At 32.6% G+C, this 27,667-nt stretch overlaps 1 protein-coding gene and 1 pseudogene across 1 annotated transcript; one reads left to right on the top strand and one right to left on the bottom strand.

The window, feature by feature from the left end:
* The first annotated feature begins 2,496 nt into the window (after positions 1-2,496).
* On the top strand, positions 2,497-6,219 carry LOC124847453 (AP2-like ethylene-responsive transcription factor At1g16060). Its single transcript, XM_088098932.1, has 8 exons — positions 2,497-2,675; positions 2,845-2,927; positions 3,053-3,061; positions 3,153-3,241; positions 3,338-3,411; positions 3,541-3,591; positions 4,383-4,459; positions 5,573-6,219. The coding sequence occupies exons 1-8, from the start codon at positions 2,548-2,550 to the stop codon at positions 5,971-5,973; spliced, it is 912 nt and encodes a 303-aa protein (XP_087955058.1). The 5' UTR covers positions 2,497-2,547; the 3' UTR covers positions 5,974-6,219.
* Positions 6,220-22,157: 15,938 nt separating this feature from the next.
* On the bottom strand, positions 22,158-25,947 carry LOC148192627 (uncharacterized; annotated as a pseudogene).
* Positions 25,948-27,667: the final 1,720 nt, after the last annotated feature.

The raw sequence follows: 27,667 nt of genomic DNA, 5'->3' as shown, positions 1-27,667 counted from the left end.
TAATAATTGGACTCGTCCACAACGGTTTCCTACCCTCAACGATTTTCTTAAGTTCTTCACTAAATCTAACCAAAAGAAATGTAAAAGAATTTAGCTGATACCCTTGCATGCAGCTGAATTTGGGTTTTGTAGGAAATCTAGAAACGAGCGTCTAGGTTGGAAAACTTACCGGTTACAGAATCATAAGTTGTTCAGTTTAAAATGACGCTCACGGTGCAGGGGACGTTCCTACGGTGCTGAAACGTGAACGGAGAAAAGGGTGGTAAGTTACCGAAGAGAGAAGAAGGGGGTTCTAGAGAGAAGGAGGAGAAAATGGAGGTTTTGAATTTCTGAGGAAGAAGATGGTGCAATGCAGAGAGAGTGGGAAGAGGTGCTTCAGAAAATCAACTCCTTTCCCAAGTCAAACGGACACTCTCTCGCACGCTGACACCTGGCTTCCACTATAAAATTTAGAACATTCCAATTTGACACCTGGCAGACGTGAGTCAGAGAATGTGAGTGCGTTTTAATTGCACTGAGCGTGTGGCGTAGATGCATTTATGGAAGCTGACAGGTGACTCAGCAGTGCTTTTATGGTGACGTGACAATATGTCTTCAGAATAAACTAATTGGCCATCAATCTATATAATTTTATGCTAATTAAGTGTGGATTCATTAACAAAAAAAAAATATTAAGATCTATTTAGATTTCATAGGCTTTAAGATTTTGAGATTTTGTATTAAGATGTTTGAAGATTTTAGCTAGGATACAACAATTGTTTGTATTCACCCACTGATAAATTCTTTTCAAAGAAAAATATAAATTGTTCTAGGATTAATAATAATAATAATATACCGACCAAAATAAAAACAATAAAAACATGGTCGAGTTATGATTAATTTCCGGACTGCAAAAAGCAATGTCTACTCAACGATAGTGACTTATATGCACTTATATCAATTGCTGCATTTTTTTTTTAAATCTTTTGTATTTTAAATTTGAAAAATAAAATTACATTTACAATCTAAATAAACAAAGCTCCAATTCACACAAAAACAATTTAAGTGTTTTCTTTTTATAGTTTTTCCTATACTCTCTTTTTACACTAACACTTACAGCACAGTATGAGTAACCTTTGATTGTTTGAAACATAAATATAATGTTATATCCCTTAGAGATGATAAAAATTAAAAAACAAACAGAAATTTTATATAGAATTTGAAAATTTTCAAAAAGGGTTATTGCAATTTATCAAAATGATTACAATCATGAAAGTAAGAACAGTGAGACAAAAGCATAGTGGACTAGCTTAGAGACAGCCACAATAAAAAGCAACACTTTTTTTTTCGTTTTTCCGTCCAAAACTGAATTATTTAAGTTAGTCAGAAGAACAAAGAACAAAAACTTACAAAATCTACTGCAAATATAAACTTCATAATCCTTAAAAAAAAACAAAAAACAAAAGAATATATTCAAAATGTGCAAAAAAAAAAAACAAAGGTGATAAAAAAAACTTATTTGTAAGAATTTTTTTTTTTCAAATTTAAGATACATTTAGTTTTAATCTCTTAAACTTAAAAAGAAAGTAGTTTTCCAAATTAATATATATATATATATATATATATATATATATATATATATATATATATATATATATATATATATATATATATATATATATATATAATTCTTAAATTAAATTATAAAGTATTTTGTTCTTCTATCTTAAAGAAGTTTTCATCTCTACAACACCTTAATAGGTCAATAATAGATACGTGAAATCGTCTGTTTGTTAGATCGTTAGATAGATAGCTTATGTGACTTTTATAAAACGTAAGAACTAAATATTTTATTATTTAATTTAAATATCAAATATAATTTGTTTATAACAACTTAAAAACAAAAAACTAATTTAATCTAATATTTTTTAAATTTAATGGTCAAAAGAGAGTTATTTTCCAAAAATAAAAAATATAACTTTTACTTACAAATCTTCAAAAATAGTATTTTTCTTATGATATAAAAATTAATTAGAAAATATTGTTGCAATTCATTGATTATGTTAGCTAAACTAACTGCCTAGGTTTCGTGTAACCACATTGACTTTTCTTTTTTTTTTTTCATTCTTTAAAAGAGAATAGGTTACCCAACCAGAAGCAGTTTTACAGTGAAAAATATAATTACAAAAACTCAATAATATTAACTTATTAAAAAATGTAAGAATGGATGAAAAAGTTTATGAAAGCATTAATGATATGATAGAAAAGTAAAATACAGAAAAAGTATTAATGAAGTGTTAGAGATTATTACTCCTTTCCATCCTGAAGAATCTGTGTGTTCAACCACTAACCGCTACTGCATCAACAATAAAAAGGAAAATAAAATGTGAATAAATATATTATTAAATTATATAATTTATTTATGGGAGAAATAAAGAATAAACCTACTTTTTCATTCCCTCACTATTTCTATTAATTAATGCCTTTTTTATTGGATGACTTGGTCATATTTATAACCCTCTCGAACTGTATGCACTGCAGTGGTCCTCTCTTCTCTGCTGAGTTTTCATGGCCAGAAAATCGCAGAAAACCCTCAAGAACACTGACACCAACAACAACACTGCAAAACGCACACGCAAAACCGTTCCGAGAGACTCACCACCACAACGAAGTTCAATCTATAGGGGTGTCACAAGGTTATAATTATAACAACACTTCTCACTGTCTACTCATCAATCCAGATCTATGTCTCTGACATTTTTCTTTTTCGTTTTCTTTCTTAGCTCTTTCCCGTGTTTCATAATGCTGTCTTCTCCTCAAATGGCTCATGAGCTTGTTTGCATGCATGTGGTTTTTTTTTTTCAGACATCGTTGGACTGGTCGGTATGAGGCTCATCTCTGGGACAAAAACTGTTGGAATGAATCGCAGAGCAAGAAAGGAAGACAAGGTTTGCTGCTTTTTTAATTTCATCTCTTCATTATCACTTCTCTCTCTGTTTCTGATTTTCTTCACATGATTTATGTTGTCATGTTGATTGTGTTCCGGCAATGGAAAACAACTCCGTTGATGCAGTGTATCTAGGTATGATATGAATCATGGTAACTTTCATTGATGTTGTTTTTTTCTTCCTTAATTTTTGGCATTGAAAATTGATTGCGATGGACTTTGTTAGGGGCGTATGATGATGAAGAAGCCGCAGCACGTGCTTATGATTTGGCAGCATTGAAGTACTGGGGCCAAGATACCATTCTCAATTTTCCAGTATTATTTTTCTCACCTTTGATTCAAATGATGTTTCGATAAACAACTTTTGTTGTTCATACATCAGATTTGATCGATCAATGTTTTTGGTCACAGTTAACAAATTATGAGGAGAAGCTGAAGGAAATGGAGGGTCAATCGAAAGAAGAATACATTGGATCCTTGAGAAGGTTGATTTTCAGTTATTAATTCCATTAATTTCTACACATGATAATGCATTTCCGAAGCTTTTTCTCTGTCTTCTTTATTTTTGGAACTGTTGAAGTTGTTTCTTATTATATTCAATTTTCATTTTGCAGAAAAAGCAGTGGATTTTCTCGAGGAGTTTCAAAATACCGAGGTGTAGCAAGGTATTCCAACCTTGCTCTGTTTTGTTTGGAAAATGCTAGGTTTCGTGACATTTTATATATATATATATATTTTTAAAATATATAAATGTAGTAATTGTATCAGTTCTAAAAGAAATTAAAGGGAGTAGCTGAATAAAAGTCAGTCTATTGATAGACGAAAGGATAAATAGTGTAAATTATATAAAATATTATTTCTTTTGAAGTACAATAAATGAGTTAGTTTGCAGGTAGTATCCAATATTCTTGGAGGCAATTAGGAAAAATAAAATTAATAAAATATCCCATTTTAGATGGATTCCCTCGGGAGAGAAGAAAAATACAAAAAGCAAAATAAATATAAGAAAAATTAAAATGTACATTTATAATTATTGAACAATATTTTTGTGCTAAAAGAGTAGTGAGTTCTCACCATTAGTTGTGGACATTTATTAAAATTTCATATTTTAAAGATCAATTATGTAAAATACAATAAGTGTGAAATTACAATCATATATACCAAACAAGTTTTTCAATGTCTCTAACTTTTAAGTTAATTTTCATAAACATAAACTTTCTCCCTCATTCCCTTTTTCTCTTTATATAGAAAAATGATATTTCAACACACATAAATTTATACATTTGACCCTGTTTTTTAATTTTTTTATTGTATTTTTTAAATACAAAAATTTATTTTTTTATAATTATTTTATTTTTGTAACGTGTTTTAAAAGCACGTTACTGAACCATTATTTCTCTGTATATAGTTAGTTAGATTGAGAAAAATAGTCTGAATTTTTGTTTAAAATGATTAGACACCACCATAATGGAAGATGGGAAGCTCGAATTGGAAGGGTCTTCGGCAACAAATACCTATATCTTGGAACATATGGTAATTTTCTTAGACTATGATCTATATTTAGATTAGGTATGACTCATAATTGTAAAAAAGAAAAAAAAGGTGTTGTGTCTATTTTAATTAATGGTTTTTATGTGCAATTCCCATCTTTACAACGAAGCATATGGTCTTTACATTTAAATGCATCTTTAATATGAAATTTGAAATTGTATTTGACCATTGTTTGTAATTCTAACAAGAAAATACCTACTTCATTTCAAGAGGTCCCGCATAACAAATATAAAGGTCAAAATGTGCAATCAAATCACATTGGTTGCAATATAGATCACCAAACTCCAACTGCTTAATAAAGCTATTTAAGAGTGACATCATTCTTCCCTGTTCTTTTTTATTCTAAACCAAACCGAAAGAAGAAGAAATATCATAGGTTTGGTAGTGACATGGGCATATGTCTCAACACATTATGTCAAAATTGTACCTTAGGTTTTAACTGCTATTGTTCCTTACCTAATTAAATATAAAGTTTAGATATAAAATTTAGAGTAACAATATAATGACATATATTTATATTTATTTTACACCCATTATAAAGATCAAGTAGTTATAAAAAATATGAATTTTTGTATTTAAAAAAATAGTAGTATTAAATGAAGGTAAAAAAATTATATATATTAAAGTGTTATTTCTGAAAAGTTTAATATCTAATTTTTAATATATTTTCAACTTACTTTATCTTAAAGGATTTCATGTGTACTAAAGACAAAATTAATTTACAATATATAAATACATGTAAATATAATCTCAAAATGTTAAGTTTCTAAAATTAATTGGGTTAAATATGTTTTTTTTCCTTAATTTTTTTGAAATTAGAATTAATCCTTCTTAGAAACTTTGGTCCAACTTAGTCCTTTAATTTTATAAATGGGTAGATTTAGTCTTTTTAACCAAAATTTATTAAGTTCATTTGATGTTTCAAATGTATTTCATGATAACATTTGAGTTGTTTACATTTCTAAAAATGTGAGACTAAATTATACCAAACTTTTGAATAGTCACTAATTCCGATTTTTACTGAAAGTTAAAGAGCCAAAAATATATTTAACTTAAATTGATTTAGATTTTAAAATTTTCATGTTATATTTGCAGCTACACAAGAAGAGGCAGCAGCAGCATATGACATGGCAGCCATAGAATATAGAGGAGCTAATGCTGTTACAAACTTTGACGTGAGCCGTTATATCAATTGGCCAGGTCCTAAAAGCGAAGAAGAGCACAAAAATGTTGCTATAAATGAAAATGTAAACTCTAATGGCGATATTGAGCTAGGATTTGTTTCACATGAACATGGTTCAATCACTGATGAGAACACAACAGAGCATGTAGCACAATCTACAGAGTCAAATCCTTCTCGTCGCACATTCCCAGAAGACATTCAAACAATTTTTGAGAGTCAAGGACCAGACATCTATACTGAAAATGATGATATCATTTTTGGTGATTTGGGTTCATTTGGGGCACCAATTTTTCATTTCGAGCTTGATGTTTAGAAGACTGATATCATTATTGCTCTTTCCATATCTTATTTTTCAAAAGGGGATAATCAACCAAAAAAACATGATAAAGAAGTTTAGGGTAGAAGTAAACATTTTATAAATTTCAATGGAAGATTCTTTAGTAATACACAAGGGGGAATGAAATTTTATAGTTTTATTTGTGATAGAACAAGAACAATTTAGTTTTGTTATTTGTCTCCACCAACTTGTGTAGATTTCACAACATTTAGTTAGAAATAAGAATAGTAAAAATAAATCATTGATCGTTTTTTAATGGTTAAGATTAAAATGAGTATAATTATATTTTAATTAATTTTATGATTTGTTTTTAAATTCATTCAATATGTATATTTATATGATGATGGTATTACGAACACGTATTATGCACTTAGTGTTTTGATTAGTTTTATTATTCTTGATTGATTTGAATTTTCAACATCCATATATGATTTAATTACAAACACAATTTGTTTTTATGTAATTTTGTAACCAAATAATTTGTGTTTAGGGATTAAACCGAAAAAAAACTAACAGTTTCATTTTATTGGAGTTTAACTCTCTTTGAGGTGGAAATATGTACGCACAAAATAGTGGAGTATGAATTAAATTTGTTTATCTTTAACCGTTCATGTGTATCTATTTTATTTAAGAAGATACATATTCATGTTATTGAACTCTTCTTGTTTTTTTAATACATTAACTTTCTTACACATTCTTGTCTTTTTAACATCATGTTTATATGATTACAAAAACCCCAAACAAAAAATAATTAAATATAAATTTCATCTCCAATATACATTAGTTTAAATGCTTATATTAATAAATGTTATAGTTTAATTCCTATACTTTATACCATTTGTGTAAAAAGGTCTTCACGAATAGATGAAATTAATGTTTTAAGTTTTATTTTAGACTTAATTTTCTAATATTTGATTTTAATTTAAAGATTTAAGAAAGTTTGAAAGATGTATCTTCTCTAATGTGAAGGTTCTCGTTTATCTAATGTTCATATTTGATTATTTTTTTCAAACTTCTTTCTTTTGTGGAATTCATTTATTGTTGGTGTAACATTTCAAAATATTTGTTACATCAAATTCATTCATAGGTATAAAGTATTTTGTTCATTTTTTCTATTTTTAGGAAAACTTTGGACTTTTTTTTATAGATGACTTGTTAAGTAATCGTGTATTTTGTTTAGGTTTAAAACACTTTTAAATATAAATATATCTCATTCGTAACATAAAAAATTCATAACTTTTTCAATACTAGATCACAAGAAAGATTGAATATGTTATTCATGCATCAACTGAATCTTTATAGAAAACATTAGTTTGAATATGTTATTCTCGATACTAAATCACAAGAAAGATTCAATATGTTTCATGGATGAATTTAATCTTTAGGTGGTCTTAGTTTGAATATACTATTCTCGATACTAGATCACAAGAAAGATTGAATATGTTATTCATTGATGGATTGAATCTTTATAGGTGGCCTTAGTTTGAAGTATTTGAGATAATTCAGGATTTCAAGTAAACACACGAGGTAAAGATATTGGGAAAACCTAAGAATGGAAGGATGGATGAACATTTGAAACAATTGTGTCTACATAGAAATGTTATGAAATAAAATGTTCAAAGTTTATTACACAAACTTTTCGTCATAGATGTGAAGAAAATGTTTTAGATTTCACCACTACTCCTTTACATAGATTGTAAATAACAAGATTAAGAGTTCATTGCACTTTCTTTAGTTACTCCAATCTTAACCATTTTTAGAGATGAGTTGAGGACTTTACAAGAAAACAATGTAGGAGAAGAAACTAAACTTGTGATTAGGACAATAAGGCTAAAACTTACATACATTCTTTGTTGGAAGAAATATGTTTGTTTTGTCAAGAATCCAAGTGTGACTCAAAATCTCACATTGGGTAGAAATGAGAAAGTGCAATAGCATATAAAGGTGAAGACCCATTAATCCATTGCCTTAAGATTTTGGATAGAGAGTAATGTCAATCTCTTATATGGTTGAACTCAAGTGTCATTAATGTTGTATCTCCCAATGATTTGGAAAAAAAACCATAATGCAACCTAAAAAGTGTATTGAGACCCAAGACTAAACCACCACAAACAAAAATAACATATATATAATAAGAACATTGTTTACATTTCATTGTAATGTTACCTATGACATTTATATTATTATACTAATTATTTAAATTTACAATGTTATAAATACTTGCTCAAGGTTATATGAAGTTACAAGTTCAAATTTATATCCATTTATTCTTAAAAGTTTTAATTTTCTATTGTATATATTGTTTTAATTTTCTCTCCCTTTCATTGTGTATATTGTTTTAATTTTCTATTTAGCTATTTTTTGCCTTTCTTTTACTTTTTCCTTTTTCAACTTTCAATTTTCCCTTTTTTATTTAATTTATTTTTATTATTTGAATTTTCTATGTCATATTGTTTATGAAATGGATCAAAATTAATATAATGATTTTTTAATTATCACATGCAAAATTATCCATCTTGTGCTCGTAATTCTAAATATTGGCCCAATTTCTTGTGTTTTCTACACTACCAAATAACTTCACAATCAATCATATGTAAAACCATCCAACTCTATCAAGCTCAAATAATTAATTGATCTCAAAATTTCAACAGTCATGTTATAGACCTACAATGAATACTATTAAAGTAGTTCTATCTAATAAATAATCTTAATCCCTATCTTAGTCAATATATACTCAAGTTTTATAATTTTTTATACTAAACTTAGTTATACTACACTCAACAAAACATGAAATAGTGACAACAAAAGTTAATGTAGAAATGGTATTTTAAAGAGGATATTATTTTAATTCAATCATGAATCAACTCATCAATCAATCCAATTTCAAACATGAATGTGAAAAAAAAAGCATTTAGTTGAAAATTACCAACTACTATAAATACAGTATTGATTAACAACAATTATTGTCAAGATCAAAAGGGTGATAGACTATGATTCATTTTGTTGTTAGCAATTTTGTTGGGTGTCACTCACAAGCCTTATAAAAGAGGAAAAGTTGAACCTTAAATGAGGATGAATGAAAAGAGTAAAGATTCCTTTTATTAAAACTCAAATGACATTATTTGAATAATCAACCTTTTTACAAAGATTTATTAACAAAGGCAATTCAAAAAGAGTAAAGATTTATTTTATAAAGTTGTCCTAGTCATTTTCCTATCCTAATACATCAACAATTTATGATGAAGAATCAACGACAACTTTGGTATGTCAAATGAAAAAAGACAACAAAAAGAAATAATAAAAGATAAGTTGACTAAAATGCTTCTGAGAATGTATAATTCAACATAATAAACAAGCATCATAAAGACAGGATGAGTAAGAGATAAATGATATTTTGAAGGTTAGACATACAAAGAAAAATTTGCAAAAAGGAAGATCTTATTCATAGATAAATTAGGAATTACACTAACATAAATCAAAGATCCAATATCCCAAATGTTATGTAGCATGATTAACTAAAACATAACTAGTTTTATTTTAATATATTATTCAAAGTAACCTTTATACAAGTCATTATTTTATTGTAATTGTTATTCAAACTAGTTATTATTCAAATGAATTGCTAGCAAACTAGATATTGAAATGTTTATTATATATATATACTACAAATATATAAGTAAAGTTTGATCTCATTCTATTAACATTATTCTTATCCCATAACCAAATTTTACAAAGCATTTACATGGATGATGTAGAATGAGAACTCAACAAATAAAAAGAATATGAACAATGTCAAAGAAGAATACATTTTGGATCGATCAGGCCTATGCTAACACAAATTGACTCGATCCGACACAAACTGACTTGACTCAAACAACCTTACCAACTTGATTTGACTTGGGTCCATGTAGACTTGGTTCAACCTGGTTTGGACCAGGTAAGCATGGACTTGACCTAACTCAATTGAGTATGAGCTTGCCTCAACATGGGTCAAACCAACTTGACTTAACCTAAATTGGAATTGGCTCGGCTGGATCTAGGCCTGGACTAACCCGACTAGACTTTGGGATGAGCTAACTCAGTTCAACCTATGCTTGAGCCAATTTAGTTCAACCTTAACATGTGTCAACTTGATTCGATTTGAGTCCAAACTAACACAACCTAACTAAGGCCTAAACCTACTTGACTGAAGTTAGGCCTATACCGAATGACTCGACCTAGACTTCAATTGACTTGGATTAACTTGGATTCATATTGATTCAGCCCAACCTTGCATGAACTCAACCTTACTAAATTAAAATTACCTTATCCAAACAACAAAATTAAAATTTACTAAATTTAAATTACTTATCTAAACAAAAAATTTAAAAAATAAAATAATTTAAAATAAAATCAATTCAATTCAATGTTTTTAAATATAAATTTTCGTATCGAACTCAAGACTTGTTTGTGTGCACTAAAATCGGAAAATATTAATATAGTTGAGGTAATCTTGGAAACCCTTAAAATCATGCAAAATTCAATATAATATGAGAAGTTTTTCATCACACATAATAGTTCTATTGCTGTAATAGTTATATATTTTGCTGAAAAGATATTTATATCATATATTTCTCATTAACCTCTTCGAAAACATTTATATAATTTAAATATGACTATGACTATAACTATATATATATATATATATATATATATATATATATATATATATATATATATATATATATATATGGGTTTGTTACGTACACTTGTTTTTTAATTGGTACATTTTAGCAATTTGTATCGGATTTTAGTAGACAAAAATACCCTCATATATTATGGATTCTAAGATTTAAGGTCAATGATATTTGAATAATTTTATTTTCAAAACTAAAACAAAAAAACAAGAAACTCCGAAACCCTTACTCACCTCCCTTATTTCTCTCGATCCTTTCTCTTTCATCTCTCTCACTCTAACATTTTCTCTGTCATCTCTACGGTAGCCCAAGTGAAAAAATTAGAAACACTCGTCGTTAAACAATTTGTCTTTGTAAAGAGTTGAGTCATTGACATATTCACCTTCAAGCAAAGTTCATTCAAGATCTCTTGAATTTCATCATCTTCACTAATCTCTCTAATTTTATCATCTGCAGATTACTAATTCCTTTGATGTCATATGCTTATGAAGATAAGACAAAAATTATAAAATGAAAACTCATTATAAAATTATTTTTTTTGTAAAAAATTGTTTAACAATGAGTATTTCTGATTTTTTCCAAGTAAGCTACTAATTCTTTCATATGTCATTTTATGAAAATTAGATAAGACAAAAATTATAAAATAAAAACTGATTATAAAATCATTTTTGAGAAATGAAAGAGAAAGGGTTGAGAGGAATAGGGGAGATGAGTAAGGGTTTGGGGATTTCTTGTTCTTTTTAGTTTTGAAAATGAAAATTATTCAAATACCCTTGACCTTAAAACTTTGAATCCATAATATATGATGATATTTTTGTCTACTAAAATCTAGTATACATTATTAAAATATATCAATTGAAAAATAAACGTACGCGAGTTAACAAACATCTCATATATATATATATATATATATATATATATATATATATATATATATATATATATATATATATATATATATATATATATATCAATACATATAATATATATATATATATATAGTTATTAATATATTAATAAAAATATATGCTTATGTGTTTATTATTAATATAAGTAAATACAAATGATATATTTTTTAACACCAGTATCATATAAATATAAATTTATTCATATATTATGTAATTTCTTGTGTGCGTTGTGTGAGAGTGATGGGTTTAGAGAAAGTGAGTGTTGGATTTGAGCTGTGCCTGAGCTGGAAGTTGCTCAGCATAGTAAGCACTTTTTTTTTGGTTGGGACTTACTACTTTGATTAAGGATCAATAAAAATAAAATAATTATAATATAATTATATAAAATGAGAGTATTGCCAATTTATCATAATAAAAAATAATATTAAAAGAGATGTGAGAATAAAATATGAGAATGTATATAATATTAACATTTTATTATTCTGCAAAACGGTTAAAAGGTTAAATAAGAATTAATAAAAAAAGTAAAAGAAAACAATTTGTTTTTAATTTTATTTTATTTTTAACTGAATTTTAAAAAAACGTTTTTCTTTAATTTCAACAAACAAAATTGAAGAAAATACACAAGTAAAAATAAAACTAATATATATATATATATATATAATATATATATATATATATATATATATATATATATATTATTAGAAAGTAGTTCTTAAGCCTAACTCAACCTCACAAAACCGACTTGTAAGGTAAGGTTTGCATCTCACTTATATTATAATTTTGTCTTATCTCTAGTCGATGTAGGACTTCCACACATCCCCTTCACTCCTTGAAGTTAATTTCTTAATATGGTATCAGAGTCATGGTTAAAGTCTAACCTAGCGAGTTCTATGTGGGCATTTCTGTTTCCACTAGTTGTCGGACCGTTATCGAACCACTCAATTTCTACTATCACGCACGAGATGTTTATACCTCAGTGTGAAGGGGTGTATTGGAAGTCCCACATCGACTAGAGATAAGACAAAATTATAATATATAAGTAGGGTGCAAACCTCACCTTATAAGCTGATTTTATGGAAATGAGTTAGGTTTTAAACCCACTTTCATATATATATATATATATATATATATATATATATATATATAATGTTTTCAATTGATATTAAAAAATTCAATTTATTCATCTTATGCGTGCAAATAAATAATATCAAGAAATAAATTTGGATATTTATTTTTTATCAATTAATTTAGATAAATAAAAGTTTAATATCATAATAAAATATATGCAAGGATATAATATAATTTATTTTATTTAAGGACTAAAAGTAGCCCAAAAATCTCAATATAAAAGCAGAGAAGAGAAATGCTCGAAACATAAAAGGAATGGAGGCAGGTCCTTAAACATAAAAGAAATAATTCCAAGGTAAAAGGTTGGAGAGAGATATTCACCGTATAAATTCTAAATGGTTAATTATTATTTGTTACGTATATTTATATCTTTAATTTGTTTTGGATCTTATTTAAAAAAAAGGTTAAATATGTTTTTTTTTCCTTTTAAGTATCACACAATTTTGGGTTTAGTCCCTACTTAAAACTTTGATGATTTTTTTTAAAACTCTTACTATTAGTTCTTAAAATTGGACGGCATTAACTTTTAGTAGATGTGACAAATGACGAGGCCACATCTTATGCCAGCTTGCCTCTTTATTCTCTGCCTCGTTGCTTGTTCTTGAGAACTTCGTTCGTCTTCTTCGGGAGAGCCTAGCCTCCATCGGACCAGCCGCTGTGCCTGACCTTCCACTTAGTCCAAGGCGTTGTCGGCGACACCAATCGCCACCCGGGCCATTGCCGGCCACGGCGTCGATTTCTCCCTCCTTGCCTTTTCTCCACGCGAGAGAGAAGTTCTCTCGTTCCTTCGCCAATCACCGCCTGAGAGAGCCCAGCCTCCACGAGCCACAAACCAGGATGGTCATCGCCGACGCCGTCCTCGACAATCGGTCAGAGTCGTGAGGACTGGTCTCCCCTTCCTTTGATTCGGCGCGACCCAAAAGCAGGGGTTATCATCCCCATTTCGACGAAGCAAACGGCCGCCAACGTCCACTGTTTTGCACCGTCAACACCTGCTCCATGGCATTCCAGAAAACGCGAGCATCCATGGCATTCCCAAAATCACCTGAAACTCAGACAAAACCAGAAAACGCGAGCAACTCCAATTGCAAATCGAATCGTGCCGGAAGACGCACATCGAGTTCGCTCCGACCAATCGAGAACCACGACCAAACGAAATCCCAAATCGCGAGTGCTGCGACGAACCCTAAATCGCCTAAGCCTCTCCGTCATTGCGCCTTCATCTCGCAAGCTCCCCTGCAGCGACGCCATCCTCCACCAACGCCACCTTCAACGTGTAAAATCCTTGCAAGCCGCGACATCCTCCCTCGCATCATCACTGTCATCTAGAGGCGCCATCACCTGCAACAGACCTGCAAATCCAAAAACACAGCAAAAACTCCATTTGCCACCTACAAGAGAGCAACCCTTCCCTTCTCGCGTTCTTGGCTCATGACGACGTAAGATACAAGAGCAAAATCGTGGCGGAGATGTAGGGGCAAGTTTTCCCAATCTGGCAAACCCGAATTTAGGGTGGAAGGGGGCTGACATGTGTCAGATTCTTATTGCCCAGATAAAAAGAAAAGCAACGTGCAAAGAGTTAAGAGGCAAACTGACATAAGACGTGGCCTCGCCGTTTGCCACATCTACTAAAAGTTAACGTCGTCCAATTTTAAGGACTAATAGTAAGAGTTTTGAAACTAAGAGGACTAAAAGCCATCAAAGTTTCGAGTAGGGACTAAACCCAAAATCGTGTGATACTTAAGGGACGAAAAACATATTTAATCCTTAAAAAAAATCTAATTGAACTTTTATTTTTATAAAAAAAATTAAACGTGATATCTTTTGTTAAATTAACATTAATATTGTTTGAAAATGTGTGAAATTTTGAATTATACTTAAAACTTAGGTTAACTTTTATATGAAAGTGTATATATTAAAATTTTACTTAAAATATATTCTAAAATAAAAAATAACTTAAATTTTGACACTTAATAAACTTATATTTTAATAGGTAATATTTTTAAATAGTGATAATATTAATTTAATAAAAAAGTTACTTTAGTTTTTAAAAAATATTCATTAAGTTAAAAATAAATATAAAAATAAGAATTAATCAAACACATAAAATTAATCAAATTAAAAACTGTCATATAATCAAACTATTAAAATAAAAATAAAGTAACGTGCGGAGGAACTGAATAATTGGAGAGTGGGACTTGAGAAGTAGAAATTTGATATAAATTGGATAAAGAAAGCCGACATGAAATTAGTGCAGAAATTTGATGTGAAGTAAAATGAAAAAACAAATATAAAATTGAATAGATATATAGAATCTAACACTATTATTTTCCTTTATGTTGTTATTTTCTATATAATTTATATTAGTTGTATATTCTCAACTCATTGACCATAAACCAGTTTAGATCATGTTATAGTCAAAAGAAGTTTTTTGAAAAAGGTAAAAGAAAGAACAATGCACGTATGTAATAAAAGTCAAATACGAAAAACTTTTTTTTTCATTTATTAGGAATAATATATAATAATAATAATAATAATAATAATAATAATAATAATAATCCAAAACAAATAATAAAAGAAATAATTACTTGGAATGTGGAAAATTATTTGAAATTAGAAGAGAAAACCTTAATTCCTATCACTAAATATGTAAATGGGTTGAGATAATAATAGTTATATGTCTCGGTAAAATAAAACTTATCTCGTTATACATATCTAATTGAAAAATACTGATAAATCTTTTTATATTTTAGATAATCCGACATAAAATAAACCGTATATTTTAACTTTTATATTTAGATATAAAATTAAAATCTGTCATTATTTTAATATGTGATACATTTTGATTCTTAAATTTAGAAAATAAATATATGTTTTTTCTAATTCAAATGCATGAATTTGTTTTTAAGTTGATAATATCCAAGGTGTTTACATCAAATAATAATTTTAACTCAAATATTAATTTAAAATACACGTAAAAAGTTGATAATGTTGAATTAAAAAAGTCTATATTAATTCGTTTTTAAGTTTGGAGATCAAAATATATCAAAATTTAAAATAATGATAAATTCCAATATCACATTAAATTTAAAGGCTAAAAACCTATTTAACACTTTATTTTATTGTAAATTTTAAATAAAATTATTTATAAATTATTTATTAAACTATAAATTCAAATTTTTCAACAAAGCAAGATTTTGTTTCTAAGACTCAGGTTTATAAACATTTTGACATGGTTTTCTTTTATATTGTTGAATACAGTGAAAAATTATGTATAAGAATAATCTCTTCTGGGTTGAATATACGTATAGGATACTGTATTTATAGTAGAAAAAAATATAACCTAAGTCCAAAATACAAATAAAGAATAATAACAAAGTAACTAAAGATAATAGATAAAGATAAAATAAACTATATTTATTTATCTTAGATATAATATATCTTACACTCCCCTACAAAATGGTGCATACAAATCGCATGTACCAATCTTGTTACTAATATAATCAATAAAGACTTAGTGAAAATGTATGTTTCCGTACTCGAGTGACACCAAATTGTTAATGATTTGCGAGGACAATATAAAAGATGAAATATCACCCAAAAGACTCCCTTGAGCAACAAACCTAGGAGGTTGCTCCATTTAAACCTCTTATTGCAAATCATTGTTGAGGAATACATTATTGACATCCAGTTAATAAAGAGTCCGAACAGAGGTCGACAAACAACTAACAACAACTATGGAGAATAATATTGGACATGGGTGGACTGCCGCGAAACTTCAACTATGATGACTTTGACAAAGAAGATTACCATAAGTAGCGGATGACGTCCAACAGTGGCAGACAACGATAGACTGTAGGGACTAGATTTTCATTAGTAACTAATGGGGTATCCAATAGCAAACAACGACAAACTGCAGGGACTAAATTATCATCAATAACGAATTGGTGGCCTACAGTTAGGGATGGCAACAAAATCCGCGGGCACGGGTATCCGCGGGTAAAATCTGCGGCGGGTAATTACTATCCGCGGATATTTACTACTCTCGGGTAACGGGTAGCGGGTATTTTAATATCTGCTTCTAAACGGGTCGGGTATGAGTAGTATACTACCCAACCCGTGGGTATCCGTTACCCGCAAAAAATAATAAAAAAATTAATTTATATATATTTTTAATTAAAAATAAAATAAAATTATATTTTATTAGGTTAAATTTAATTAAAATTAAATTTTAGTTTATATTTTTTAATTTATACTATATTATATATATATATATATATATATATATATATATATATTTTACTTTTATTTTAAAAATGTATAAAATATTATTTTTTTTATATTTTGCGTTTATCCGCGGGTTTTAAAATACCCGTGGGTATTTTCTAAATGGGTACCCGCGCGGGTAATGGGTCGGGTAGCAGGTACAGTTTTATCTGGAAGGTCGAGTTGCGGGTAGGCACTATCCGTGCTCAACCTGATCTGTTGTCATCCCTACCTGCAGTCTGTCGCTGTTTGCCATTGTTGGTCGTCATCCACTGCTATGATAATCTTCTTTGTCAAAGTTGTCTTAATTGAAGTTTCGTGGTAGTCACTATTGTTTAATATTATTCTCCATAGTGGCTAGTTGTTTGTCGACTTTTGTTCGCACTCTTTATCAACTGGATATCAATAATGTATTCCTCAAATATAATTTACAAGAAAAAAATTATATAGAGTAACTTTCCAGATTTGTTGCTGAGAAAAAGTCTTTTGGATCGTCTTTTATATTTTTCGGGATATGACATAGACTCTCATGCTTTCTAGAAATTTAATATTAGGCTCCATGGGAATACATCAAGATTTATTTTATAATCTGTTTAATACGATTGAAAAGTGGTATTTGATACATAAATCTTTGGCTAAACAAATCACACTCTAACTCTTATAGCTGTTTGTGTTTTTTCACAAAAGCTTAATGTCATACATACACTTCAACAACATGCCCTCTAAATGTCATATACATAACTTCAATGGTTAACAAAGCTATTATTGCTTAGGAAGTGATTTTCCAATTAGCCAAATACACGATAAAAGCATAATTATTAACAAATTGTCTAACTTCAAAGTCTACAACATTATCATAACCAAATGACTCAATAACATTTGAAGATGATACCAATATGGTTAAATCGAATATTTTTCACATCGCTTTAATTGAAAATTTTACAGTTATCACGTTTGAATATTTAAAACTCAAAAAATAATTTGTTAACTATTTTTTATTTTATAAAAAATATTGATGGATATATATAAAATTCACAAACAATTTCTAAACCGTTATTTATACCAATAAAGGAATAAACGCAAAAACGAATTTTTGTATAGTAGTATTTTGAAGTCACTTGGATAACATAAAGGCGATTAGAAAAGAAGATCCACTAAAAATGATGAAATAATTTCCTACACTAATTTAGTAAAATTAAACATCATGTAATGTGGTATGTGGTTACTATCAACTTCACAGTATCTAGTAATCTACCACTACGTGTAAACACGAAATGACTATGATGAATACAACAATTTCTAGATTTTAAACAAATTTCTTGCTTCTGGAAATACCTTGGGCCCATGGCCTTATCTTTCTGTTAAATCAACTAAGAGATAACTTCAAAATCAGGATATTGCATTATATCTTTTTGTTTCCATTCATGTAAATACAAATGTAAACATCCAAATAAATCTCTCACATATCGCATGATGAGGAAATGTACGTGTAAAACCTACAATTAGAGTTTTTTCTTACTTTTCAGACAGACATATGATATATCTACTTTCAAATAAAACAACCAAGGATTTTACACATAAAACTGAAGATAAACACTAATTGTAGTGTGGAAATATTATCTTTTGGAACTTTATGTGTAATCCAAATCCAAGATTTTACTATGTTGAGGTGCTAACGTGTTATTATTCAACATGTAAATTTTGTATTGAAAACTCAAATCTTTTAGTGATACATAAACTACTTAAATTTCTATGCACCCAAAAGACTTATAAGATTGTGCTAATAATCACTGGTGAAAAATATGTTTTTTTACACTTGTTAAATAAAAACACGGGGTATAGAAAGTTCCAGACATGAGATAGATACATACCCTAATTTCTTATATTTGACTGCTTAATCAGTACCCAACAAACATCTTGAATACCTTTGCTCTCATTGTTCACAATCTCACCATCACCTCATCATTTTGGGTTAATGGTGCTTCATTTATGCTATTGCTTAAACTCATTTCTTGATGTGCATGTCATGCAATAAAACAAACATAAACGTTATAAAATAAAAAAGAAACTAGTTTCTTATATCCGACTGCTTAATCAGTCATACCCAACGAAGATTTTGAATATTTTGCTCTCATTGTTCACAATTTCACCATCTATATTGTGACTTTAGGCTAATGGTGCTTCATTTATGCCATTGCTTAAACTCATTTCTCAATGTGTCTACAATAAAACAAACATAAACGTTATAAACTAAAAAAGAAAATAACCACAATTACTGTTAGGTTTCACTTCCTTAATTGATGGCTAAGGGAACCCCTAAACAGATAAGAGAAAGAAAGAGATAATTGAATTTCCATCTCCTTTTTCATTCATACAAAAGGCTATATATAGCCATTACAAATCATAATTGGTTATAATCAAAGGGTTCTCCTGATTTGGTGGGCAAGGAAATCTACAAAATCAAAAACAATCTACCAAATCCCATAACTAAATTATTCTGGTGCAATGAAAAACATGACCTGACACTTATAGAAACATGCTGACAGAGAGAGATTCTATGGAACGTAATCCCTCAAATGGGCTGGTGTGGTAATAATCCTTTTGGGCCTTGCATTATTCAAATGACCTATGGTTTGCTTGCTAAAAATGTCCGCCTCTGGAAAAATCACCTTCTCCCCAAGGTGATAATCAGAACTGAGTTGTGTCCACTCTTCCCAACTAGTATCATCTGGTGATAGTCCAAACCATTGGACAAGGACCATTTAGGTTGGGGGATCTGTGGAGTTGTCCATGTGAGTATCCAAAATTGCCATAGGGCGAATTATTGGTTGTTGGTTGAAGGCCTCCAAAGAAAGTGGGGTGGGGTTCGGGACAAGGCCATGATGACGTTTCAACAATGAACAATGGAAGACCGGATGAATTTGGACTCATGTGGTAAATCCAATTGATAAGCAATCGTACCAATTCGGGCAAGGATTTTGTAAGGTCCATAAAACCTTTTGGAAAGTTTGTGATAAGTGGAACCAGAAAGAGACTGTTGCTGTTATGGTCTGAGTCGAACATAAACCAAATCACCTACCTCATAAGACATATCACGTCGTTTGGGATCAGCATAATGCTTCATAGTGGCCTGGGCTTTAAGTAGTTTTCTCTAAAATTGTGCTAATAGGGTTTGGCGTGATGCCAATAATGTATTGACAGCTTCTATAGATGATGAACCCAGTAAGTAATGGGGAATGGATGGAGCTGGCTTGCCGTAAATGATATGGAAAGGAGAATACCCCGTGGAAGAATGAGTAGAAGTGTTATAAGACCATTCCGCCAAAGCTAAATACTTAGACCACTAAGAGGGATTGGAGTGGACGAAAGAACGAAGGTATTGCTCCAAGAACCGGTTAAAAACCTCAGTTTGTCCGTCCATTTTTGGATGATATGATGTGCTCATTCGAAGTCGGGTACCACATAAGCGAAATCGCGCCAAAATTTACTAATAAAGATAGGGTCGCGATCGGATATAAGACTACATGGTATGCCATGATATTTGCAGATAATATCAAGGAATAAATGAGCCACCTTAGACGCAGAATATTATTGTGGAAAAGGGCCCAAGTGAACTCCCTTAAAAAAGCGGTCTACAACAACCAAAATAATTGTGAAACCTTGAGAAGATGGTAAGCCAGTTATAAAATCAAGGGATAAATCTTCCCATACAACTGTAGGGACAGGCGGAGGTTGCAAAAGGCCAGTTGGTTTGTGTGTACCAGACTTCACTTGTTGGCAGATAAAGCATTGTTGAATGAAAAGTTTGACGTCTTTATGAAGTCCATCCCAATAGAAGCATGAACAAAGAAACAACCTCCCCTAATAGACCACACTTAAACGACACAATGTCCACAGTGTGTCACAATCAGCAGAACAAACAATCAGAACAGTCATCAGATATCGACAAAGTGCAATAAAAGTGAGGAGGGAAGGAGAAAAGAAACTCCCTGAGTCAGATGAGAGGGTAGGTGGGGTGGACCAAAGACATCTCCTCCACCACTACATCCAACAAAGAAGGATTGCCGAGGAAAGGCTTCAGCCTATGCCCGTTCACCTTGAAGCTTTTAGCTGCAGATGGACCTTGGATCTCTACTGCATCATAAGGATAAACATTAGTCACAACAAAAGGTTCAGTCCACTTTGATCTCAACTTACCACCCATGAGGCCGAGTCTAGAGTTATACAACAAAACCTGTTGGCCAACCTCGAAGTTCTTTCTAACAATGGAGCTATCATGGAACCTCTTGGTCCTTTCCTTGTAGAACTTCGAGTTCTCATAGGCCTCCAATCGGATCTCATCCAATTCATTCAATTGCAACTTCCTTTCCTCTCCAGCTTGGTCATTGGAGAAGTTGCAAGTCTTCACAGCCCAATATGTCCGATGCTCAATCTCAACTGGTAAATGACATGCCTTTCCAAAGACAACCCGATAGGGAGACATCCCAATGGGTGCTTTGTAGGCAGTCCTGTGGGCCCAAAGAGCATCATCCAACCTATTACTCCAACCTTTCCTGTTGGGCTGGACAATCTTCTCCAAAATCCTCTTAATCTCCCGGTTGGAGATCTCAGCCTGCCCATTTGTTTGGGGGTGGTAAGGTGTAGAAACTCTATGCGTCACCCTATATTTCTTGAGCAAACCTTGCATGGATCTGTTGCAAAAATGGATTCCCTGATCACTAACAATTGCTCTAGGCACTCAAAACCTGCAAAAGAGGTGAGATCTAACAAAATCTACAACAACCCGAGCATCATTAGTCCTGGTGGCTCTAGCTTCCACTCATTTTGAAACATAATCCGCAACAAAGAAAATATAAGAGAAACCAAAAGAAACAGCAAAAGGACCCATGAAATCTATACCCCAAACATCAAACACCTCACAGAACAGCATGGGTTGTTGAGGCATATGTTGTTTCCATGAAAGTGATCCTCCTACTCTCTGACATGGCTCGCAGGTGCTGCAAATCCTCTCAGCATCCTTAAAGATGGAGGGCCAATAGAAACCACAATCTAACACCCTGCGAGCCGTTCTTTGAATTCCCAAAAGACCACCAGGTAAGGAAGCGTGACAAAACTGTAGGATCGAGTCAATCTCATGGTTCGGAATGCATCTTCTTGTAACCTGATCACTGCACAACTTTCATAGATATGGGTTATCCCAAATGTAATACTTAGCATCGCTCTTAATTTTAGCAATTTGAGCACGCGATGCTAAGGGAGGAAAAACAAAAGCAACCAAATAATTGACAATATTTGCAAACCAAGGGGTAGGGTAAGAAAGTGAAACCGTCCATAAGCTTTCATCAGGAATGTTATCCTGGATAGGCAAAACATTGGCTTCATCCTCAGCTCTCTCAATCCTGTTGAGGTGGTCAGCAACCAGATTCTGTGCTCCACTCCTGTCTTGGATTTGTAGATCAAACTCTTGGAGTAGAAGCATCCACCTAATCAATCTAGGCTTCGACTCAACCTTCTTCAATAGAAACTTTAGAGTTGCATGGTTAGTGAAAACAATAATGAGATTTACCTGTCAGGCGGTTCAACATCTGATCAATGAATGGTAGGGGAAAATGATCTTTCCTGGTTGCTTGATTGAGCCTCCTATAGTCAATGCAGACTCTCCAACTGTTCTGTACTCTAGTTGGGATAAGCCCATCCCTCTCATTCTTCACCATAGTGAGGCCAGTTTTCTTGGGCACAACATGGATGGGGCTCATCCACTAACTGTCTGAAATAGGGTAGATGATCCTAGCTTGCAAAAGCTTGGTCACCTCCTTCTTGATGACGTCCATGATCACGGGGTTTTGCCTTCTTTGTGGCTGTCTCACTGGCTTTGCCCTATCTTCCAAAAGAAATCTATGCATGCATGTGGATGGGATAATACCAGTTATGTCAGCCAAACTAAAACCAATGGCCTTCTTATGCTTCCTCAGCACACCAAGCAACTTCTCCTCTTGAACAGAATCAAGGGAGGTAGAAATGATCACCAATTTCTTCTCATCATCCTCCAAGTACACGTACTTGAGGTTATCTGGGAGTTGTTTCAGCTCAAGAGTGGGTGCCTGCAAGTCAGATTGAAGTGTACTTCCTACAACGTGGTAAATGCATTATGACTCTAAAGAGTGTACAGGTAAAGGCAGAGCACTCATCTCATCACAATCCAAATCAATGTCCATCACAGATATGTCAACAACATCCTCAATATCATGCATAGCATCAATATCCTGAACATCACAATCCTCATCAAAATCCACAACATTATCAACATCATTATCAAATCCTGATTCGAATCCAAATTCAATGCATGAATGCAAAGAAGATAGAAAAGAATGCTTCTTCTCATGCACAGAATGAAAGTCGTCAACAACAAATTCATCAATAATGTCATCCAATGCATCGATCCTAAACAGAGAATGGTCCTCAGCTAGAAATTTCATTGCATCAAGGATATTAAAATGAACAACAATATCAGCAAATTCGATAGACAAAGTTCCAGCATTCACATCAATCTTAGTTCGGGCAGTTTTCAAGAATGGCCTGCCTAAGATAATAGGAGCGGATCCATGAGAGAATTCCTCCTCCATTTCCAAAATATAAAAGTCAGTAGGAAAAATCAATTCACCAACCCTAACCAAGACATCCTCTATGAAACCTGTTGGGTGGGTAACACTTCTATTGGCCAATTGAATGACCACACCCGTGGTTTGCAAAGGACCAAGAGATAAAGATGCATATATAGATAAAGGCATGAAATTAACAGAAGCACCCAAATCAAGTATGACCTTCTCAAATTTATTGTTTCCAATCACGCAAGGAATGCAAAATATACCTGGGTCCTTGCACTTTTCAGGAATGTGCGGGACCGACTTACCAATAAGCGTAGATACATTTCTTCCCATGTTAATCCTGTCATTGTCCTTCATCTTCCTCTTGTGTGTGCACAACTCCTTCAAGAATTTGGCATACTTCGGTATATGCTTGATGGCATACTTCGGCATCTGCTTGATGGCATCGAGTAGAGGTATGTTCACCTCTACCTTCCTAAAGGTCTCCAGAATTTCCCTATCCACCTCTTCCATCTTTTTGTTAGGAAGTGCCCGTGAAGGGAATGAAAGAGGGATAGGTCGGTCAACCAATGGAGAAGGTGCGGCAGCGGTGGTGGTGGAAAAGGGAGAAGATCCACCTGAAGAAGAACCACCGGCTGGAGAAGAAGATTCACCCACCTCAAATGCCCTGCGTGGACCATCATGGTCGTCCTCTCTAGGACAAGTGGCAGGCACGGGTGTAGGTGTAGAAGCGAGCTCTGAAGGCACAACAATCTACTTCCCTGATCTGAGGGTTATGACACTCACATTCCTTGGATTCTGCACAGTCTGGGATGGTAACTTATCAGAATTCTGAGACTACGCCTGGTTTATATGAGTAGCCATCTAACTCATCTGGTTAGTGAGACTCTGTATGGAAGCTCTAGTCTCCTGCTGAAATTTCATGTTATCTTTCTGAAACTACAGGTTTTGCATAGTCATCTATCTCACTAACTCTTCCAATGAAGGTTCAGACGAAGTGGAAGGGTGGGCAGCTGGTTGGGCAGGTGCCTCTTGCTGCTGCTGTTGCCTCTAGTGTTGTTGCATAGGTGGAGGCACATATCTGTTAGGTGCTCTAGCATTCTGGAAAGGTGGCGCCTGCTGTTGATGTTGTGGCGCATTGTTCCATCTAAGATTGGGGTGATTCCTCCACCCTGGGTTGTACCTGGATTTGGACAAGTCAAGATTTTGCTGTTGTGGCTGCCTGTTGTTGTAGATGTTCGTAGCATAAGCCTGAGGCGCATCAGAGGCAACAGGGTGCCGCAAAGAAGGACATGCATCTGTATAGTGGTCACTAGAAGGACAAATAGCACATAGTCGTGTAACAGATGCAGATGGAGCTGCAGATCTCTGGTTGGTAGTCAATTGTGTCACCTACTTCGCAAGAGAGTCAATCTTGCCTTCCAACTTGCTTTCAACAGCTAATAAAGACTGAGCAACAACATCATGTACGCCCCTCACCACAATGGCATCATTCCTGGTGCTAAATTGCTGGGAGTTGGAGGCCATCTTCTCAATCAATTGCCTGGCCTCAGCAGGTGTGGTGTCTCCAAGAGCTCCACCACTGGCAGCATCAATCATATCGGGATCCATGTTGTTCAAACCCTCATAGAAATACTGGATAAGGAGTTATTCAGGTATCTGATGGTGGGGACAGCTAGCACAAAGTGTCTTGAATCTATCCCAATACTCATACAAGCTCTCTCCACCAAGCTGCCTAATCCCAGTTATGTCTTTTCTGATAGTTGTGGTCCGGGATGCTGGAAAAAATTTCTTCAAGAACAGCCTCTTCAGATCATCCCAGCTAGTGACGGATCTAGGCGCCAAACCATACAACTAATCCTTAGCAACACTTTCCAATGAATGAGGGAATGCCTTCAAGAAGATGTGTTATTCAGGAACATCATGTGGTTTCATAGTGGAACAGACAATGTGGAATTCCTTCAAATGCTTATGTGGACTCTCACCTACAAGACCATGAAACTTGGGCAACAAATGGATCAGTCCAGTCTTGAGAACAAATGGAACGTCCTCATCAAGATATTGGATGCACAAGCTTTCAATATCGAAATCAGGTGCAGCCATCTCCCTAAAAGTCCTCTCACGAGGTGGAGGTTGTGCCATATTGTTCTCAGTGTGAAAAATAACAGAATCAGAATCAGAATCAAGTGCAGATGCAACAGCTGCAGTAGATGCAATATGCACAAAGTATTCAGAAGTGGGATGCACAATATCTAATGGAACAGACTCTAAAGAAAAATTCCTAGAATGCCTAATTAACCTATGAAACGTCCTATCAATATCAGGATCAAAGGGTGGTATGAATCCAGAATTTCCTCTAGTCATGCACTAAATCACAACACCCTGTAATCATGAAACAATAGCACAAAAAAAATTCAAACCACATAAATCAACACAAGATAGGAAAACGACATTATCACAAACACAACACAGACACAAGACTCAAAATTGAACCGTTGGTCCCCGGCAACGACGCCAAAATTTGATGTGGGCTGTCGCGACCCATACAAATTTGATTGCATATAAGGAATGCAGTATAGCTAGGAATTGACTCCTAGATCGTCTCTCAAGGACCAATTTTGCGGTTCGAAAATCGAGTCTAACACAAAAAAAGGGAGGATTTTGAAAAGGTTTTGCAAAAATTAAAGAACTCAATAAAGACACAGATGCAAACAAACTAATTTAAGCTAGCATGGTAATTAAACTAACACTATTAAAAGCCTTAGACAACATTCAAACATCAAACACTGTTACAAACTAATTAACAAACACAGTTAAAAATAATTAAATGCAACACTAACTCAAACACATAAACTCAACCTATTAATTAAATTAATTAAAAACCAAAGAAACCAACAAGCCTAATTTAATCCTAGCAAATTACTTGTCATAATGGCAATTAGCAAATGAATTTAAAAGTCCAATTGACCAAAGAAAGAGCACATGGCCGTGAGTTACCATGCACCCAACTGAAACTTCAATTTCACCTTAAATAAGCCACAAAATGTGTTGACTTCTTCTCCCATGTGAACCATTTTTCAAAAAATTAAGCATGTGCCTTCCACACTCTCCGAGATCGTCCCCTCTCTCAGCAAAGAAATGATTTTATACACCAAAGCACACAATTTACGTGAACCACCAAGTGGAAATGCCAAAGAATGCTTCAAAGACCAATGTGCAAACGGAAGATGCCATGGGTGCTCCTACCAATGTGCCAAGTAAGCTAAATCAAATGAAAACAAACTCCAAAAGCCTCCATGTCTCATTGCAATTCACGGCTGGAACAAGCAAAGGCCAAATTTCAAAGTGGAAACATTCCTTGGGTCAAAACAAGCATCTTTTGTGTTGGTCCAAAAGTGGTAAAAATTAAATGAAGCAATTTCCTCTCTCCTACAATCACCAAACGGTTTTTCTTCAAGAATTATGCATCCAAAAGCTTTCTTCCACTCTTCAATACAGAGAATAACTTCAAGAAACCAAAGTTAAAGTTGCAAATGAACACAAGAACACAAGAACAATAAACCCAAACTTCTACTCATCAACCCATCTTCAACACTACCATTTCTTCAAGTTTCTTTGCAAAAACGAAAATAATACTTAAACCATCAATTCCAGTTCTGTCCAGCCTCCATAACATCACCAAGATCTTATCCCAACCTAGTCTTAAGCATCAAAACCGAAAAATGCAAGAAAAGAGTTAAACCCACAACACCCACACATCATCTTAAGCTCTCTTCAACCTAAAACTAACATGGAACTCCATTTTTATCATCCAACCATATAGAATGAGATAAAAACCGAGAGGAACAACGTCAAAGGGAGAGGAAAACGAAATATAAAGTTACTCAAACCCAACATCCACCATGGAAATGCAAAGACAAGCTCCAAAACTCAAACTCCAAGCATCAAGAACAAGCAAATGGAAGTGGAAATGAATAGTTTTTCACCACCAATAAGCTAAGACAACCAAGAGTAAGTTAAGAGAAGAAGAAAATCTGCATCTTGCACATTGAAATGGCCAAAATCGAGACACCCAAGTCAAGCT

This window comes from Vigna umbellata, chromosome 9, assembly GCF_029865625.1.
Source record: "Vigna umbellata cultivar VRB3 chromosome 9, Vumbellata_1.0, whole genome shotgun sequence".
Lineage (NCBI taxonomy): Eukaryota > Viridiplantae > Streptophyta > Magnoliopsida > Fabales > Fabaceae > Vigna > Vigna umbellata.
This window is presented reverse-complemented; position numbering and strand designations above follow the sequence as displayed.